The sequence below is a fragment of the Hippoglossus stenolepis genome, chromosome 15, assembly GCF_022539355.2.
Source record: "Hippoglossus stenolepis isolate QCI-W04-F060 chromosome 15, HSTE1.2, whole genome shotgun sequence".
Taxonomy (NCBI): Eukaryota; Metazoa; Chordata; class Actinopteri; order Pleuronectiformes; family Pleuronectidae; genus Hippoglossus; species Hippoglossus stenolepis.
Window position 1 is genome coordinate 25,044,558 of NC_061497.1, and position 19,083 is coordinate 25,063,640.

Consider the following 19,083-nt stretch of genomic DNA (forward strand, 5'->3'; position numbering starts at 1 on the left):
AACTGATTACTATTACTACAGGTAACTGATGACTACAGGTGACTGATTACGATTACTACAGGTAACTGATTACTACAGGTGACTGATTACTACAGGTAACTGATTACTACAGGTAACTGATTACGATTACTACAGGTGACTGATTACTATTACTACAGGAAACTGATGACTACAGGTAACTGATTACTATTACTACAGGAAACTGATTACTACAGGTAACTGATTACTATTACTACAGGTAACTGATTACTACAGGAAACTGATTACTACAGGTAACTGATTACTACAGGTAACTGATTACTACAGGAAACTGATTACTACAGGAAACTGATTACTACAGGAAACTGATTACTACAGGTAACTGATTACTATTACTACAGGTAACTGATTACTACAGGAAACTGATTACTACAGGTAACTGATTACTACAGGTAACTGATTACTATTACTACAGGTGACTGATTACTACAGGTAACTGATTACTATTACTACAGGTAACTGATTACTACAGGAAACTGATTACTACAGGAAACTGATTACTACAGGTAACTGATTACTATTACTACAGGTGACTGATTACTACAGGTAACTGATTACTACAGGTAACTGATTACTATTACTACAGGTAACTGATTACTATTACTACAGGTGACTGATTACTACAGGTAACTGATTACTACAGGTAACTGATTACTATTACTACAGGTAACTGATTACTACAGGTAACTGATTACTATTACTACAGGTAACTGATTACTACAGGTAACTGATTACTACAGGTAACTGATTACTATTACTACAGGTAACTGATTACTATTACTACAGGTGACTGATTACTACAGGTAACTGATTACTACAGGTAACTGATTACTATTACTACAGGTAACTGATTACTACAGGTAACTGATTACTATTACTACAGGTAACTGATTACTACAGGTAACTGATTACTACAGGTAACTGATTACTATTACTACAGGTAACTGATTACTATTACTACAGGTGACTGATTACTACAGGTAACTGATTACTATTACTAAAGGTAACTGATTACTATTACTACAGGTAACTGATTACTACAGGAAACTGATTACTATTACTACAGGTAACTGATTACTACAGGAAACTGATTACTACAGGTGACTGATTACTACAGGTAACTGATTACTATTACTACAGGTGACTGATTACTACAGGTAACTGATTACTATTACTACAGGTGACTGATTACTACAGGAAACTGATTACTACAGGAAACTGATTACTATTACTACAGGTGACTGATTACTACAGGAAACTGATTACTATTACTACAGGTAACTGATGACTACAGGTAACTGATCACTGCGTACAGGTAATAGATTACTCTGTGTACAGGTACGTGTTTGCATCAAACCTGTTTGAGTGTGGAAACCTGTCGGACACTGAGTGGAGTGTGTATCAGGACTGGCACACCTGGTTACTGAAGCAGTTCACACCTGAGATCCACCTGGACGCCATCATCTACCTGAGAGCACAGCCACAGGTGCTAATGCTAATTTCACTGCAAATGCTACTGTTGCTCATCCTACTTCTGCTACTACTATAAGTCTGTATATTTCAGAGCTGACTTCAGGGTCCTGAGTATTAGTCTGTATATTTCAGCGCTGTATGCAGAGGTTGCTCCAGCGGGGCCGTGAGGAGGAGGCGGGACTTCCTCTTGAGTATCTGGAGCAGCTTCACTTCAAACACGAGGTGTGGCTTCACCACAGGAGCCTCAGGTAACTCCACACCAATGACACTCCTACTCTCACCTGACCAATTACTGATCAGGTCATTGATCATGCAAATCCAAATAAGATCTATCAATCAACCACGGTTTGATCTGCATAGCTCGGACTGTCAATGTGACGTCCAATCAGATTCTCTCTCTGTGTGTGTGTGTGTGTGTGTTCAGGTTGGACTTTGATTATCTGAACGATCTTCCTGTTCTGACTCTGGATGTTGACGACGATTTCAAGAATGATCGAATCAAACAGGAAGTAATCATCGACAAGGTTTATTTCAATTTTGTTGTATATTTTTCTGCTGAAACTTCTTCATTTTTTATTTGTAACTCGAGTGTGTTTCGTGCTGCAGGTCAGAGACTTCCTCACTACGCTGTAGAATCATCCACCAATCACAGCTCAGGATGTGAGCAGCTGCTGCGTCAGATTCACTCCAAGTGTTTTTTTGGAGTTTTTTTTAAGAACTCGATCAGTTTTCATCTTTTTCTTCAGATTTGTACAGATTTATTTTTATATTTTGTAGAAACATTTTAAAGTGTGTGTGTGTTCATATATTAGTGTTTGTAGGATAAACCTGTTTTTTACCTTCAGGTTAGACTGACTGTCCCCACTTGTGCCATCAGACCAGAGTGTGTGTTTGAGTAATCATGACGATGCATTCAGGTGAATAAAGATGTCACACTGGTTTCACTTTTCATTTCATACTTTATTAAAAAAGTTTACAACTACAGTGACAGAATACTACAACACACAGAGTATTACAGTTAAACAGTAATACCTAAACCTAAATGTCAGAAGCCTGATAGAGCTTCTCCAGAGTTTGTGTTTCACAGCTGAACAACTCAGCAGCAGGTTTTCTGCACAGACTCGTTCACAGCATCAGATCCTCCTCATGGTTCAGGTGAGAGGGGGGGCAGCCGGGTGCAGCAGACAGAGACAGGAAGTGACGTGTTACCTCTGCTGCAGAGGTCATGTGATCATGTTGACATCACCTGACACCTTCAGCTCTGATCACCACAAACTCTCTTCACATCTTCGTCTGTGTCTTCTTCGTGTGTGTCAGCACTTCTTCACCAGAGGTTTGTTTTAGTTTCTTCATGTTTGTGTCCCGTGTTAGAAGCTCTTCCCCCCCCCCCACTCACTCAGTGAATCAGTGGAGGATCCTCTGCTGTGTTCACACTGCTCCTGGATCTAGACTTTATTCAGGAGGAGGAAGACAAACTGAGTCTGATCCTCCAGAGAAGATCCAGAGAACTGAGGAGCTCAGTCTTGAAGCAGCTGGAGTTTCTGAGGACTTTCTCAGTCTGATCCCCTGGTAAACGGTCCAGAGGTGCAGGGTTCGGTTTGGTTCGGACTCATTTACAGCATTCCTGTGTGATTTAGGTCCAAACACCAAAACGTTGGTTTTATCTTTGTTCAGCATGAGGAAGTTGCAGGACCGTATGTCTGTAAGACAAACTGTGAGTCAAGCAGTTGAGAGGTCTGATGGATTAACGGTCAGATATATCTGGATCTGAGAGATCTAGTGGCTCAAGTTGGATGACCACATGGTCAGACACGTGCGAGAGAGAGAGACCCCCCCCCATGTTGATGAGTTGGGCCAGAGATGTGCTGAGTACAGGCGAAAGTAAGTCAGAGGCAAGTTTTTCATTATGGTTGTGGGCGTGAATATTTAAGTCCCCTAAATGTACAACTTTACAGACAGAGGGGTGGGAAATAGTGAATGACATTACTTGTCATAAAATTACCTACATGAAAAGGTGTACACTTTAGGGCGACTTTATAAATGACAGCAAGCACCTCCTCTTCCAGTTAACCTATTCGTGTTTCTGATCAGTTTGGTTTTTGTTATTTTTTTTGATGATATAAAAACAGACTGACTCCCAATTCGTCAAGAGTGTGTATGGGCGGGACCTCGATACCTCGGCTCTACTCCACGATAATGATGTCCCAGCCTGTTTTTAGTACTGCTAACATGGAGTAGGTGGGGTTTATGATCCATACTGCAGTCAGCCACCAGGGGACGATACAGATCCAGAACTATATTTATGATCTGTTCAGTTTAACTGAGGTTAACTTAGTTTAACCTCGGTTAACAAGTCACCAGAGTTACAACATCTTTTACACACACAGACACACACAGCTGTTTTCCTTGTTAATGAATATTTGTGTGGACTCTACAGGTTGAACTTGTTCACATGATTCGATCCTTTAACTAACACTAGACAAGTGTACAATCTACACATGGCCACATCTACACGTGTCCAACATGCTTCTAATGGGTGTTGAGGAGAGAGAGACATTTCAAGTCTCTGAACATTCATCAACTTCTTTTGTTTTTAAGTCAGAAGATGTGTCCTCTCTGTCCTCTAGGGGGCGCAGTGCCCAGGTTTTTCCTCTGACCTTGTTCTGTCCAACGTTTGTGTCCACGACAGTCGCACAGACATGCGACTTGAATAAAACAGGTTCATTCATCTGCTCATGTTTAGTCAGAACCTTTTCATCTTGAGTCTGAGATTCAGTCAAACTAACGCAGGACATCTCAACAGAGACAAACAAAATGTATGAGACAAAGTAGACGGACGACACACAGAAGATGGACAAAACAAATTAGACAGACGGATGAGACAAGTTCCTCTTCCCCATCTTCAGTGAATCAGATAGATCCAGCTCTGAGAAATATTGCTACTTTTTACCTGTTACAAATATTGTATTCGTATGATGTTAAATTTTATTTAAGTTCAAATAATAACTACCTTTTAAAATGTAGCTAAACTTTAAGGACTCATGCCTCAGCAAGTCTTTGATTTATTTATTCATGCCTTTTTTCTCTTTTAAACTGCAGCTTATTCAAAACGCTGCTGCCCGAGTCCTCAAACAAAGAAAGAAACACGTGTAACACAACAACACAAAAGCAGATTTAAACTCTCTACAATAGTAAAGTATAAACAGTTATCTTCATTATCCACAAAAAAAAGTTATGCCAAGCATACAATTGTAGAAGTTAACACTAGCCACCTAGTAAACAACAAATAGCCTCCCCGCATGTGTAGCATTTGGTTATTTGTGTGATTTAGTCACTTATTGATAACAGGAGATATTTTAAATGTGAAAAGACCCATGCATTCAAACTGTTTTCGAATAATGCAAATCAGTCACTTACTGCTGTCACGAGAGTGTCAACTGCGCTGTAAATCAGTCCTTTGTTATTTCCTGACCTGAGAGCGGAGCCGGCACCGGACCCCACAGTCGAGTTCTGCAGGAATACGCCGCTCCCTGAAACTGCAGCCGGTCATCCAATTCACTAGGTGGCGCTGTCACAAAAACCATATCGCCTAGAATTGTGGTCCTGAAACTGCAGCCTCCAGTATTGCAGGAACACATTATTGACCCCAAGTAGAAAGCAGCAAAGGGTCTGAGACAAAGTAGTATTTGTACATCTTTAAAACTATAAGTAGACAAAGTAGTATTTGGGTGGAATAAACCTTTACAACTCGGCTCCTCTGGTATATCAGGTTATTACGAGCGGGACGCTCAGTGCGTTGTGAACAAGCGTGCCAACACGAGAAGGCGTGGTTTACGCTGGCTCAGCCAATCACGGCAGCTTGTTGAAAGCGCCTACCTACGAACAAGACAAATTAGACAAAAAGACAGACAAGATGGACGAGACAAACCAGAAGAATGAGACAAACAGGACGGACAAGACGGTGTCCTCATAGTCTTCATTCCCTTTGGCCTCATGCCTCAAAGATACAGCGACATTTCAATCATTGATGATCAACAACTGGGAGAATCATGATTGTCTGTTTTTACAGCGTGTGATTGGACGATGGAGACGAGCATGACATGAGGTGAAGACGACGAAGGGCAGAAGGTCGATCGTTCATCTGAACTCGTTAATGTTTCATAAACTGAAGTTATTTTTTATCCCCAAGAGCGAGTCGGGTGGAACCTGAACTCAGTGGAACCCTGTAACCCCGCCTCTTAACCTGGAAGTGATTATTAACCCCACCCATTCAAGAGGAACTGATCTTATTCAGAACAATGGTTACAAGTACAAACCATAAACATCTATTTACATATCAAAGTTTAAAGTATGAAGGAGTAAACAACAACAACCACAAATAAAACCCCAAAATAAATCATTCAATCAGCATGAAGTCCAGTCTGTGGTGCATTGAAGACATTTAGCAAATTTTAAATTCTAACCCTAACCCTTCCATCCGTTGACTTTTCAATAATTACACCTGTGAATAAAGTGTTTACCGAACGCAATCAGGGTATCAATTAAAAAGTCCTGTATAAGTTTAATCAACATCCCCTTCAGAGGACGTTTCCGTTTCTGATCAGACTGAATGAAAACATGTTCCACAGTCTCGATGTCCCTCTCAAAGAAATCCTGTGAGTTTAATTTAATCTTTTGCTTTAGGTACGATCAGATAAGATCCTCACTATAACCCAGAAGAACATGTTTTATTTTCATCTCAGTGTTGTGTTTGAGATTTTTCTGATAAATTTAGTAATAAATTGTTCGCTGCTTGAGTTAAATCCTTCAATCGAGAGTGGCCTCGTTTCTGAAACGGTGTTTGAGTCAAATACTGACGTGTCACTGTCTTGATGGGAACTGCAATATCTACACTTTTATATTCTTTGACTGCGTCACACAAATCGTTGTTTAGGAGGTGATTATTAACTCCGCCCCTCCAACAGGAAGTTATTGATTATTCAAACTGTTTTACATGAACCTCAGAATTGTAGCATCATGATGACAGAACACCATCATCCGTCCCATCAGGCCTTTTACCCATGTCACCTGCATCTGTGCGTCCAGTTCGTCGTCCCGCTGTCGCCGTCACGTCGTCTGGTGTGAGCCCGCTGAGTCGTTTGTTGACTCAGATTCAGTCGGACAAATTCCAAGACACAAACTCAGCAAGGAGCTGGAACACGAAAACAACCCGAGAGGAAGAGTTTTCAACCAATCACTGAGCTCTGGTGGAAAGACCTGGGGAGAGAGAGAGAGAGAGAGAGAGAGACATTAAGTTCAACCATTAACTGAACACTGAATGAGTAGAGCCAAGAAAAACAAAAAGAGAGAGAGACAGAGGGTCAATCAGGTTACAAGGTCTCCTCTCGTCCACTGCAGTCACTCATTACTGTCCAGTCATCTGCTTTCTGCTGCTCCACTCGTCCGTCAGTTCTGTTCATCACTCTCTCAGTCGTCCACTTGTCCGTCAGACTGTAAGTATGTTTTCATTCAGTCTTTAATCCTTTAAGAACTTTCAGCAGACTGAGGTCACAGACTTCACACACGTCTGGAAACATTTGTAAAGTTTTGAAGGTTTTCAGTCGTCAGGTCATGTTCTACATGTTCTACATGAGAGTTCTACATGTTCTACATGAGAGTTTTACATGTTCTACATGAGAGTTCTACATGTTCTACATGTTCTACATGAGATACATGTGCTACATGAGAGTTTTACATGTGAACATGAGAGTTCTACATGTGAACATGAGAGTTCTACATGTTCTACATGAGAGTTTTACATGTTCTACATGAGAGTTCTACATGTTCTACATGAGAGTTTTACATGTTCTACATGAGAGTTTTACATGTTCTACATGAGAGTTTTACATGTTCTACATGAGAGTTCTACATGTTCTACATGAGAGTTTTACATGTTCTACATGAGAGTTTTACATGTTCTACATGAGAGTTTTACATGTTCTACATGAGAGTTTTACATGTTCTACATGAGAGTTTTACATGTTCTACATGAGAGTTCTACATGTTCTACATGAGAGTTCTACATGTGAACATGAGAGTTCTACATGTGAACATGAGAGTTCTACATGTGAACATGAGAGTTCTACATGTGAACATGAGAGTTCTACATGTTCTACATGAGAGTTTTACATGTTCTACATGAGAGTTTTACATGTTCTACATGAGAGTTCTACATGTTCTACATGAGAGTTTTACATGTTCTACATGAGAGTTCTACATGTTCTACATGAGAGTTCTACATGTTCTACATGAGAGTTTTACATGTTCTACATGAGAGTTCTACATGTTCTACATGAGAGTTCTACATGTTTTACATAATAGTTCTACATGTTTTACATGAGAGTTCTACATGTTCTACATGAGAGTTCTACATGTTCTACATGAGAGTTCTACATGTGAACATGAGAGTTCTACATGTTCTACATGAGAGTTCTACATGTTCTACATGAGAGTTCTACATGTTCTACATGAGAGTTCTACATGTGAACATGAGAGTTCTACATGTGAACATGAGCTCTACATGTTCTATATGTGAAGCTATCGTCACAGTTTCACAGTTTGACAAGATTTGAGGTGAATCTTTAAACTTTTTTTAATTTTGTTTTCAGGTTTTTTCTGATGGAAGTGAAGCTCTGAAACATCTATTATTATTATTATCATTTTACAGTTGACGTAAAAATATGAACAAACTGTTTTGAAAAATATTTGAAAAGTTAGTGAAATAAAAACGAGATTAAAGAAAGAGAAAGAGAGCGATGGGCTTCACCGAACTGCTGGACGAGGTAAATGTACTACTAATGTAATCTGATTACTTGTTTGGTTTAAATCTGATTACTGCAGACCAGTAATAATTATCATCAATCACTGATCGGCTGATGAAAAAGAACCTGATGTTTCATTTAAAAATCACACATCATAACTGTGACTGATGACATCACAGTATCAGCTCGTCTGTGATGTCAGGAGCGTTCGATTTGTAAGGGCCGAGGTAAAAAACACTTTACCTAGCGTCAGTCAGTCAATAACGAGCGATTGATCTACAATCGGTGCGGCTGTGGCTGACGGGTATAGTGGTCGTCCTCCAACTAGAAGGTCGGCGTTTCGATCCCCACCTGCCTGCCGAAGTGTCCTTGGGCAAGATACTGAACCCCTCATAGATGTTGAATGCACTAATTGTAACTCGCTTTGGATAAAAGCGTCTGCTAAATGACATGTAATGTAATTTACTAACTCTCACCTGTCTGTCTGTCTCTCTGTCTCTCTGTCTGTCTGTCTCTCTGTCTGTCTGTCTCTCTCTCTGTCTGTTTCTCTTTCTGTCTGTCTCTCTCTCTCTTTCTGTCTCTCTCTCTCTCTGTCTGTCTCTCGCTCTCTATTTGTCTCCCTGTCTCTCTTTCTCTCTGTCTCTCTCTGTCTGTCTCACTTTCTGTCTCTCTCTCTCTCTCTCTGTCTCTCTTTCTGTATCTCTCTCTCTTTCTTTCTGTCTCTCTCTCTCTCTGTCTCTCTCTCTTTCTGTCTCTCTCTATTTCTGTCTCTCTCTTTCTCTCTGTCTGTCTGTCTCTATTTCTGTCTCTCTCTCTCTTTCTGTCTCTTTCTCTTTCTGTCTCTCTCTCTTTCTGTCTCTCTCTTTCTCTCTGTCTGTCTGTCTCTATTTCTGTCTCTCTCTCTCGCTCTCTTTCTGTCTCTCTTTCTGTCTCTCTCTCTGCGTACGTTAAATACAAGAAAGTAACTGTAATTGGATTATTCATTGTGCTCTAACTCAACACTGTCCCCATCAGGAAGCTTATGTAACTGTGACAGTTGTGAGACGGACCACATGTTTGATTCAGGTGTTTAACATGTTTACATGTCCCCCCCTCATTGTCATGGTGAGGTGGGCGGGTTCGGCAGGTACCAGTGGCTCCATGTGACGCTCATCAGTTTACCTGGTTTGTTGATGGCGAGTCAGAACCTGCTCAACAACTTCGTCTCTGGAATCCCCGCCCACCACTGCACCCTGCCGGCCAATCACAGCCTCTCTAACCTGTCTCACCACCAGGTAACCTGTCTCAACACCAAGTCACCTGTCTCACCACCAGGTCACCTGAAGGATGTGGTGAATGTGATTGGTTGTTTCAGGTGGACGAGAAGCAGTTGCTCAAGGTTTTCATTCCTCTGGACTCCTCAGGAAATAGACTGGACCGCTGCAGGAGGTAACGGCCTGAACCATTCTGTGACGTTTTTTATTCCCCATATAGTGCATGCATTGTTTCCCACAATGCATCATAACAAGTAGTTTACAACCGATGGTCACTAACTGAGCAATATATACCATCATATGTGAGGAGAGAAGGCAGCAGCTCGACCTTGAGCCAAATCTAGGTTGGAATATGTCACAAGTTTATTTCTAATTTTAAACATTCAACAAGCTTTTTAACTAAAAGTGTAAAATAAACATTTAAAATTCATTGTGAGATTTTCCACCGGCTGAAAGTCAGTAAAGGAGTGATGGACAAAGTGACACGAGAAGTAGAACGTGTTTTTTTCTTTTACTCATTATATAGTTTTACTTTATTGCAATATACAAACATTTCCAGCAAAACAGACTTCAGATCAAAACAGCCGCAGTCTCCAAGTCAGACTGGAACGCACCTCGTGTTTGACGTGATCAGCCGGCGGCTGCAGGGGTGGAGGTTAAACAAAGACGTTGCGTCAGAGACGAGAACAACGACCTCAAGGCTTTTCATTTTTTTGTTGCAGATAAAACGGATGTTTAGGAAATCCTAAGAACAATGAACAACAAAGTTGACTGAGAACTTTATTTCAGCTGAAAATGAAATGAAATGAAACTATTGTGTAAAGTGACCAAGTGTAAACACACAGGAGATGAATTCACATCTGTCTGCAGCCGCTGCCGCCATGTTTTCAGGTCACGTGACCTGGTGACGTTTTGCAGAGCTGGATGAAGTCAGACAAGCATTCTAACCAGCATGCATTGTGTCAGGATCAGCATTGCATCATGTTAAGTCGAACAACATCACTTCCTGTTCCTCCATTGACATCACTTCCTGTTCCTCCTACCTGCTCAGGTACGTGGAGCCGCAGTGGCAACTGTTAGCCGTTAACAACTCAGTTAATGTTAGCGAACTACAGACAGAAGAGTGTGTGGACGGATGGACGTTCGACCGCTCCGAGTTCCTCGCAACCACCGTCTCTGAGGTAACTGACCCGTTTGTCTCTTTCTCCCTGTCTGTCTGAACCTGTCTGTCTCTCTGAACCTTTCCATCTGAATCTGTCTCTCTTTCACTGAACCTGTCTGTCTGAATCTGTCTGTGTCTCAGTGGGACTTGGTGTGTTCGTTGCGTCCTCTGAAGCAGATGATTCAGACCATCTATATGGGCGGAGTTTTGGCAGGAGCCATCATCTTTGGCACCCTGTCGGACAGGTGGGATTTACCTGTGAAAACATGAACCTGTCTCACATACCTGTGCGTCTGTCAGTAAAAATCTGTCTGTCTCTCTGTCTCTCAGGTTTGGGCGGCGATCTATCCTCATATGGTCATACCTGCAGCTGGGCGTGCTGGGCTGTTGCTCCGCCCTCTCTCCCTCATACACCACCTACTGTATTTTTAGGTTTCTGAGCGGGATGGCGGTGTCTGGCATCATCCTCAACGGAGTCTCACTGAGTACCTGTCTATCCCTCTACCTGTCTGTCTGTCTATCTTCATACTTGTCTGTACTCATTTTCCTGATGATGTGATCATCGGTGTGTGTCCTTCAGAGGTGGAGTGGATTCCGACCAAAGAGAGAACACTCGTTGGGACGCTCTCATCATTCTTCTTCACCTTTGGTCAAATGGTCTTGGCAGGACTCGCTGATTGGTTGAGAGACTGGAGGAAGCTGCAGGTCGTCGCCTGTGCGCCATACTTTCTGTTCTTCGCCTACAGTTGGTCAGTGGAGACTTTCTGCTCTCTGATTGGTCAGGTGGTTCTTACATATCTGCTCTCTGATTGGTCAGGTGGTTCTTACATGTCTGCTCTCTGATTGGTCAGGTGGTTCTTAGAGTCAGCCCGTTGGTTGGTTCTGAACCGGCGGTCTGAGGAGGCGTTGAAGAGTTTACACAGAGTCGCTCGAATTAACGGAAAACCAGAGATCATTGACAAGTTAACGCTGGAGGTACCTGTCTGTCTGTCACATGTAACAGATGTGTATTATCCAATGTGTATGATCCACTTAGCAGCTGACATCAGTACCATGTGACCTGCAGGTGCTGCACTCACACATGATCAAAGAGATGGAGTCGAGTCGTTCGACGTTTACAGCGTACGACCTCCTGAAAACCAGAACGATGAGACGCATCTCCGTCTGTCTGATGGCCGTCTGGTAACTCCCCTGACTCAAATGTCCACATGTGCTCTTACCTGTACTCACATGTACTCAACGGACTCACCAGTACTCACCTGTTCTTACATGTACACATCTGTAGTCACCTGACTTAACTACACTCACCTGAAATCAATTGACTCACGTGTTCTAACCTGTACTTACATGCGCTCACGCTACTCGCCAGAAATCACCAGTACTCACCTGTACTCTCAACTGTTCTTACCTGTACACACCAGTACTCACCATACTTCCTAAACTCACCCGTCTCACCTGTACCTGTACTCACCTGTATGCACCAGTACTCACCAACGTCCAGGGCACACTATGTTTAGGAAAAGCTGCGATAAATGCAGCGTTTTGTATGCTCACGGAACGCCTCTTTTTATGGCGTCATGGGTGACACTGTTGTATTAATGACCACGCCCACGACCACTGAAATCAAACTCTAATTAACCAATCAGTAAAGAAGAACCAAACCGACTGAGCACCGATTGCTAACATTTACCAACATACAAATTACCAACATTATATATACATATATTGTTTTGTCTATCTATATACATCTATATATATATAATATATATTTTTAATCAATATAAACATTTATTAAGTTAAAAAAGCTGTATGCCTACATATGACGATATGAACAACCTTGTATTAATTCAGTTTAATGTAGTTTATTAGTTTGAATGAAGATTAGGAAATGAGTTTCAAAAATCGTATTGATCGGTTCTCTTCTTGTTTTAATCTTTTTTCCACCCTGTTCTCATAGTGTTGTGTTTCACCATGGAAAAAATAGAAATAAAAACACTATGACATAGTGATGCAATTTTAAGATTCTGCAGCTCATATTCTTTATAGAGTAACCAAACATATGTAGCTCAGTAAATCGAGGTTGTACTGTAGCGACATTTGAGAGAAACCATAACGAGTTGGCCACACACATTTAGACTGTTTATTAAAAAAGCTAACTTAGATCACAGTAGAGCACTTTTATTGATGTGTTCCCAATATAAGCCTTACTCCTAAACTGTAAATAATCATAATTCATATTATGCTTCTTTGTTAAATTACACTATATTCATTTTCATTAAGAGCTTACCATTAGTTGTAGAACCGCCATTTTTACACCTTTTGAACCTTGCACATGCGTATGTCTAGAACGGGGGCTGGGCTCTCCAGCTCTGCAGGTCGATGATATTGAACAGAAATGCTTTTTGGTGGAAGATAAATTTCACTATTTATTCTGTTGAGAACAGCGAGACCTCTGTCCTGTAGAAGAGCAGCTGAGCAGTGCCGCAGCAGCAGCCGGTGTCTCAGCTCTAATCTGTTAACATGGGCACAGAAATAAAAACCAAGCTGGTCCGCTGAACTCACCTGATTCCCCGTAACACCTGACCTCTTACTTATGTCTATATCCACTTGTCTGTCTTTCAGGTTCGCCACTAGTTTTGCGTACTATGGTTTGGCGATGGACCTGCAGAAGTTTGGGGTGAGTCACCTGACAACTCGGGGGCGTGGTTACCATGGTAATGTGGGGTGTGTTGCATTTATAAAGATCCCTTCCTCTCCTCCTATTGGCTGGTTATACTGAGCTGCGCCTCCATTGTTTGTCGCTGTTTCAGGTGAATATTTACCTGATGCAAATCATCTTTGGAGCCGTTGATTTTCCCGCCAAGTTGTTGGCTCTGGGCATGCTCAGTTACTTAGGGAGGAGGGTCTCTCAGGCCGTCTGTCTCTTCCTATCGGCCGCCGTCATCTTCGCCAACATGTTTGTCCCCACAGGTGACGAGAACACACACACACACACACACACACACACACACACACACACACACACAATAATAATAATAATAATAATAATAATAATAATCTTCATTTATAGAGCACTTTTCAAAACATATGTTATAAAGTGCTTTACAAAGGCAGCAGAAAAACAGACAGGACATAAAACATCAGGTTTAGAAGAAAGGTAAAATACATTTGTGTATAAATACAAGTGCCATGTAAGATGCTCAGTAAAAGTTATAAAGAAAGTTAAGACTCAGGTAAAATCAGGAAAGGCTCTTCAATAAAAGTGTGTTTTAAGAAGGGACTTAAAAGAGTTCACTGAGTAAGCTGACCTGAACTCTTCAGGCAAGTTTTTCCAGAGCCTCGGGGCCCGGACTGCAAATGCTCTGTCCCCCTTAGTTTTTACCCGGGCCCCTGGAACAGACAAGAGACCTCTAGCCAAGGTTCTCAACGTGCTTAGTGGTTTGTATGATTCTGAGTCTCTGTGTCTTTAAAAGTTAGCATGGATTGTATTTTAGAAATATTTCTCAGGTGATAAAAACGTAGCTTTTCGTCAAACCAGACTCCCAGATTCTTTGCCACAGGCTTTGTATTGATAAATAGGGAACCAGCAGATAGCAGTATTTGTTTTGCCATGTGCTGGGACCCAATGACAAGAATCTCTGTTTTGTTCGGTTCAGCTGAAGGAAATTCGGAGTCATCCAGTTTTTTATGTCATAGAGGCAATGAGGGAACTCAGCATGCCCGGGTCTTTGTGCCATGCCTGTGAATTATATTCCCAAAGGAAAGCATGTACAATATAAATAAAATAGGCCCCAAGACTGATCCCTGCGTCACACCATACTTTACAGTTAAAAATGATGAGACATAGTTATTAACAGACACACAGAACTTCAGCTACGAAGCAAACCACTCCAGCGCTGTGCCAGATATCCCCACCCAGTGCTCCAGTCTGTTTAAAAGAATGCTGTGGTCCACTGTGTCAAATGCTGCACTGAGGTCCAGAAGTACCAGGATTGAGCACATGCCGTCATCAGCAGCCATTAGGAGGTCGTTGGTGACCCTGAGCAGGGCAGTCTCAGTGCTGTGGTACTTACGGAAGCCAGATTGGAACTTTTCAAAGATTTTGTTGTTTTCTAGTACAGACAGTAGTTTTTTCAAACATTTTCGATATAAAAGGTAACTTAGAAATTGGCCTGTAGTTTGCAAGAAGGGAGGGATCCAGACCAGGTTTTCTTAAAAGGGGGTTTACGCACACAATTTTAAAATAATCAGGGACAAGGCCATTAATAGAGGCTCTTATTGACTCGACTTTATCAGTAACATAAGATAAAAAACACTTCACAATCAGCATCGCTTTCAGCTGGGGTACATGGATGTTTTGGGTTCAACAGCTGATCCACAGTTTTGAATAAAAATTTTGGATAATGTTGGTGAGTGTAAATAAGTTGTGAAAAGTTGCTTGTTCTCGCATTGTTAATCAATGTGTTATATTGTCCCAGTTAATCTTTCATGTTCATGCGCTCTGCCCTCCTACACTCCCGGATGTTTTCATTTACTAATTTCATTATTTATATGTATACACACACAGACACACAAACACACACATGTAGACAAACACACACACACACACATGTATACACACAGACACACAAACACATACACACACACGCACACATGCAGACAAGCACATACATGCACACTCACATGATTGTCTCTCTATAGTTGCAAGGACACTCATTGACATAATGCATTCTTAACCCTAACTCTAACCTAAGCTTAAACCCTAAACCAAGTCTTAATCCTCAAAAAGACAATTTAATTTGTGAGAACCAGACAAAATGTCCTCACAATGATGGTATTGAACTGAAATTGGCTAAATAACTATAGATAGACATGTGCGCACACACACACACACACACACACACACACACACACACACACACACACACACACACACACACACACACACACACACACACACACACACACACACAACCCCCTAACCCTCATAAGAAGACTGTTTGACCCCCCCACAGACATGCAGGTCCTCAGGACAACCTTTGCGTGTCTTGGTAAAGGCTTCACCTCGGCGTCGTTCACCACCGCCTACCTGTACAGTGGTGAGCTCTACCCCACCGTCATCAGGTGAGACACAAAACACAGACACTGCCCCTGAGCAAAGCATGTGTCAGAGAGAGGAGCTGCTGGATCTAATCCTGACACTCTGACAACCCAACTCTGTGCTTTTATGTCTGTGTTTTCAGGCAGACAGGGATGGGTTTCGTCTCCACCATGGCGAGACTCGGCAGCATGGCGGCGCCCGCTGTCCTCATTCTGGACGAGGTGACATCACAGACACAAATATTGTTTCTTTAAAGTTCTCACATCCTGAATCCATCAATCAATAGTTATAAATACTTATCAGTACTAATCTATAATCAATATAAATAATAACGTCTCTGTTAGAAACTTATTTATTATAATTAATTAATTCATTTTCTTCATGTTTTCATATTCAAACAAACTTAAATCCAATAATCTGAGGGGCCAGTGAGAAACAACCATCCATCAACTGAATCATTAGTTATTGTTAGCTTAGTTAGTTCTTTTTCGTTTAGTTTGTTCTTTTTCGTTTGGTTAGTTCTTGTTAGTTTAGTTAGTTCTTGTTACTTTGGTTAGTTGTTGTTAGTTTGGTTAGTTCTTGTTAGTTGAGTTAGTTGTTGTTAGTTCTTTTTTGTTTAGTTAGTTTGGTTAGTTGTTAGTTTAGTTGGTTGTTGTTAGTTTGGTTAGTTCTTGCTAGTTTAGTTAGTTATTGTTACGTTGGTTAGTTCTTGCTAGTTCTTGCTAGTTGGTTAGTTGATATCAGTCTAGTTAGTTGGTTAGTTGTTGTTAGTTTAGTTAGTTAGTTGTTGTTGGTTTAGTTAGTTCTTGTTAGTTTGGTTAGTTCTTGTTAGATTAGTTAGTTTGGTTAGTTATTGTTACTTTGGTTAGTTGTTGTTAGTTTGTTTAGTTAGTTGTTGTTAGTTTAGTTAGTGTTAGTATAGTTAGTTGTTGTTAGTTTGGTTAGTTCTTGTTAGTTGAGTTAGTTGTTGTTAGTTCTTTTTTGTTTAGTTAGTTTTTGTTAGTTTGGTTAGTTGTTAGTTTAGTTGGTTGTTGTTAGTTTGGTTAGTTCTTGCTAGTTTAGTTAGTTATTGTTACGTTGGTTAGTTCTTGCTAGTTGGTTAGTTGATATCAGTCTAGTTAGTTGGTTAGTTGTTGTTAGTTTAGTTAGTTAGTTGTTGTTGGTTTAGTTAGTTCTTGTTAGTTTGGTTAGTTCTTGTTAGATTAGTTACTTTGGTTAGTTGTTGTTAGTTTGTTTAGTTAGTTGTTGTTAGTGTTAGTATAGTTAGTTGTTGTTAGTTTGGTTAGTTCTTGTGAGTTTGGTTAGTTGGGTTAGTTCTTGTTAGAGACACACTTTTATAGACCTTAGGTCATTTTACTGACAGCACTAATGACAACATTTCCCAGGTATTCCCTGCTCTGCCCAGTGTGGTGTATGGGGGCGCGGCAGTGTTGGCTGGAGGATTTGCTTGTTTCCTACCAGAGACTCTGAACATCCCGCTGCCTGACACCATCCAAGATGTGGAGGAGAATTGGTAAGCTAATGGCTAACAGTTAGCTTCGGTCTGTTTGTTAGCTTCAATAGCTTTAATGCAGTGTTAACTTCTCAGCAACATTAGCTTTATTAACATTCCACAATGACATATCCTAAACCAGAATGATGCTAATGCTAACATGTTGCTGTACTAGTTACACTTTTAGTTTTGTTTAGCACTACCTGGATCAATAACTGAATATCAGTAATCAATAACTGTTTGTTTTTACAGGTCTGGAAGATGCCCTGCAACTCGACAGAAAGAGGGCGTGTCCTTACAAGGGGGCATGACCTCTGAAAACATCATTAAGTCCTGTGGGGGCGTGGTCTCAAAGGAGGGTGTGACTTTAAAAGAGCGAAAGGAAACAGAAGGGACCGGCCTCAATGCGCTCTGACCAATCAGATGCTGCCACATCACATAGTCAGAACAGGAGTGAAGAGTAGGGAGCACTCTGCTCCTGTAACCATGGAGATGTCAATCTGAGATTATTACAGTTGTCACCATGGTTACTGTAGACATCCACAGCTGGTAGGAAACAATGATCCTAGGAAACAACAACAACTCAGAGACTCAAAGTTGCTGCTGAGAATTTTTTCATAAATATTTGAACGTTTTTATTAAACTGGTGATGAACATTCGGTTTCTGATGTTCCCTTGGTGACGTGACCACACAAAGATACTGACGCAGTTGAAACTATTACTACGGCAACCACAAACCTTGACTTCACTTCCTCAGACCAGGACTACACCCTGACCAATTGGATAGAAGGACTGAATCTCAACCAATCACGAAGCTGTAATCATAAAGATGAACCAGTGATGAAGGAGGAGGGTTCAGAGTAAACGTGTGATGAGTCAGATGATTGATTATCGATCAGATGTATATGATGTCGCCAGAGCATTGCAATAACACGTCAAAAATGTTATGTAGAAATACTAATACTGATATTAATAATCAATAATATATGTATGAGGCTGTAACACACTAATAAAACTGATTATTATCAATCTGATTGTTGTTGTTTTTGCTTTGGGCCGAAATAAAGTTCATGGTGAAGGTCAGGGGTTATTTTCATTGTGATGAACCACAGATATTAATTTACATTGAGGTCAAACGTGTGTGTTTGGAATTAATAGTTTATTTGTTTTCACATCAAACCTGCTGCTTTTCACGACTCTGACCCTGGAACACCTGTTTATTCCCCTATCACACACTTTATGTTGTAATGATGTCATCATAACATCATTTATTAATCAGGCTAAATTTATTGACCTTTCTGATGTTGTAACCATTGAACTTGATTTAGTTCAAGTTTTCTTAGTTTAGTTTTCTTCTTGTAACTTGTAACTATTCAATTAATTATTTTAGCTCTAGATATGAATGAACTGTGATGATGACTGAATGCTAATTTTTACCAGAATGAAATTCAAAGATAGTTACAAGAAGATTACAAAGAGAAAGTGTCACGTGAAGTATATTTTTATGACACATTTAAAAAGATCACAGTTGAACAAAGTGTTCTGTAAATAATAAAATTCCTTTAAAATTCTGTGACTTGAATAAAAACAACTCTAAAATCTTGGAGACCATGAATCTTAACTCTTGTCTAATACACTGGCATCGGATGCACTGATACATAACGTCCAATAGGTGCTCCCTTGGATTTAGGTCAGAGGAACGTGAGGGTCAGTCAATGGCATTGATGCCTTCATCATCCAGGAACTGCCGACACACTCTATGA

At 40.7% G+C, this 19,083-nt stretch overlaps 2 protein-coding genes across 5 annotated transcripts in view; both read left to right on the forward strand.

Moving 5' to 3' along the window:
• Positions 1–2,452, forward strand: part of LOC118122042 (deoxycytidine kinase 2-like) — a 7,518-nt gene extending 5,066 nt beyond the window's left edge. For 2 of the 4 annotated variants that reach the window (XM_047343637.1, XM_047343634.1), the window contains 4 exons: positions 1,378–1,525; positions 1,645–1,760; positions 1,937–2,021; positions 2,102–2,452. In XM_047343637.1, the coding sequence (XP_047199593.1) occupies positions 1,378–1,525; positions 1,645–1,760; positions 1,937–2,021; positions 2,102–2,176 (424 nt within the window). In that variant the 3' untranslated portion in view covers positions 2,177–2,452. Of the gene's footprint in view, positions 1–1,377; positions 1,526–1,644; positions 1,761–1,936; positions 2,037–2,101 lie in introns of all 4 variants that reach the window. The other 2 variants (XM_047343635.1, XM_047343636.1) reach the window with 2 other exon arrangements.
• Positions 2,453–6,869: 4,417 nt separating this feature from the next.
• Positions 6,870–18,349, forward strand: oatx (organic anion transporter X). The gene is made up of 16 exons (XM_035177870.1): positions 6,870–7,004; positions 8,160–8,333; positions 9,422–9,586; positions 9,667–9,740; positions 10,617–10,746; positions 10,869–10,972; positions 11,058–11,212; positions 11,308–11,476; positions 11,579–11,702; positions 11,794–11,909; positions 13,350–13,404; positions 13,538–13,697; positions 15,743–15,851; positions 15,971–16,049; positions 17,214–17,341; positions 17,573–18,349. Exons 2-16 carry the CDS (start codon positions 8,307–8,309, stop codon positions 17,733–17,735), a joined length of 1,758 nt encoding a protein of 585 aa, XP_035033761.1. The 5' UTR covers positions 6,870–7,004; positions 8,160–8,306; the 3' UTR covers positions 17,736–18,349.
• The last annotated feature ends 734 nt before the right edge of the window (positions 18,350–19,083 follow it).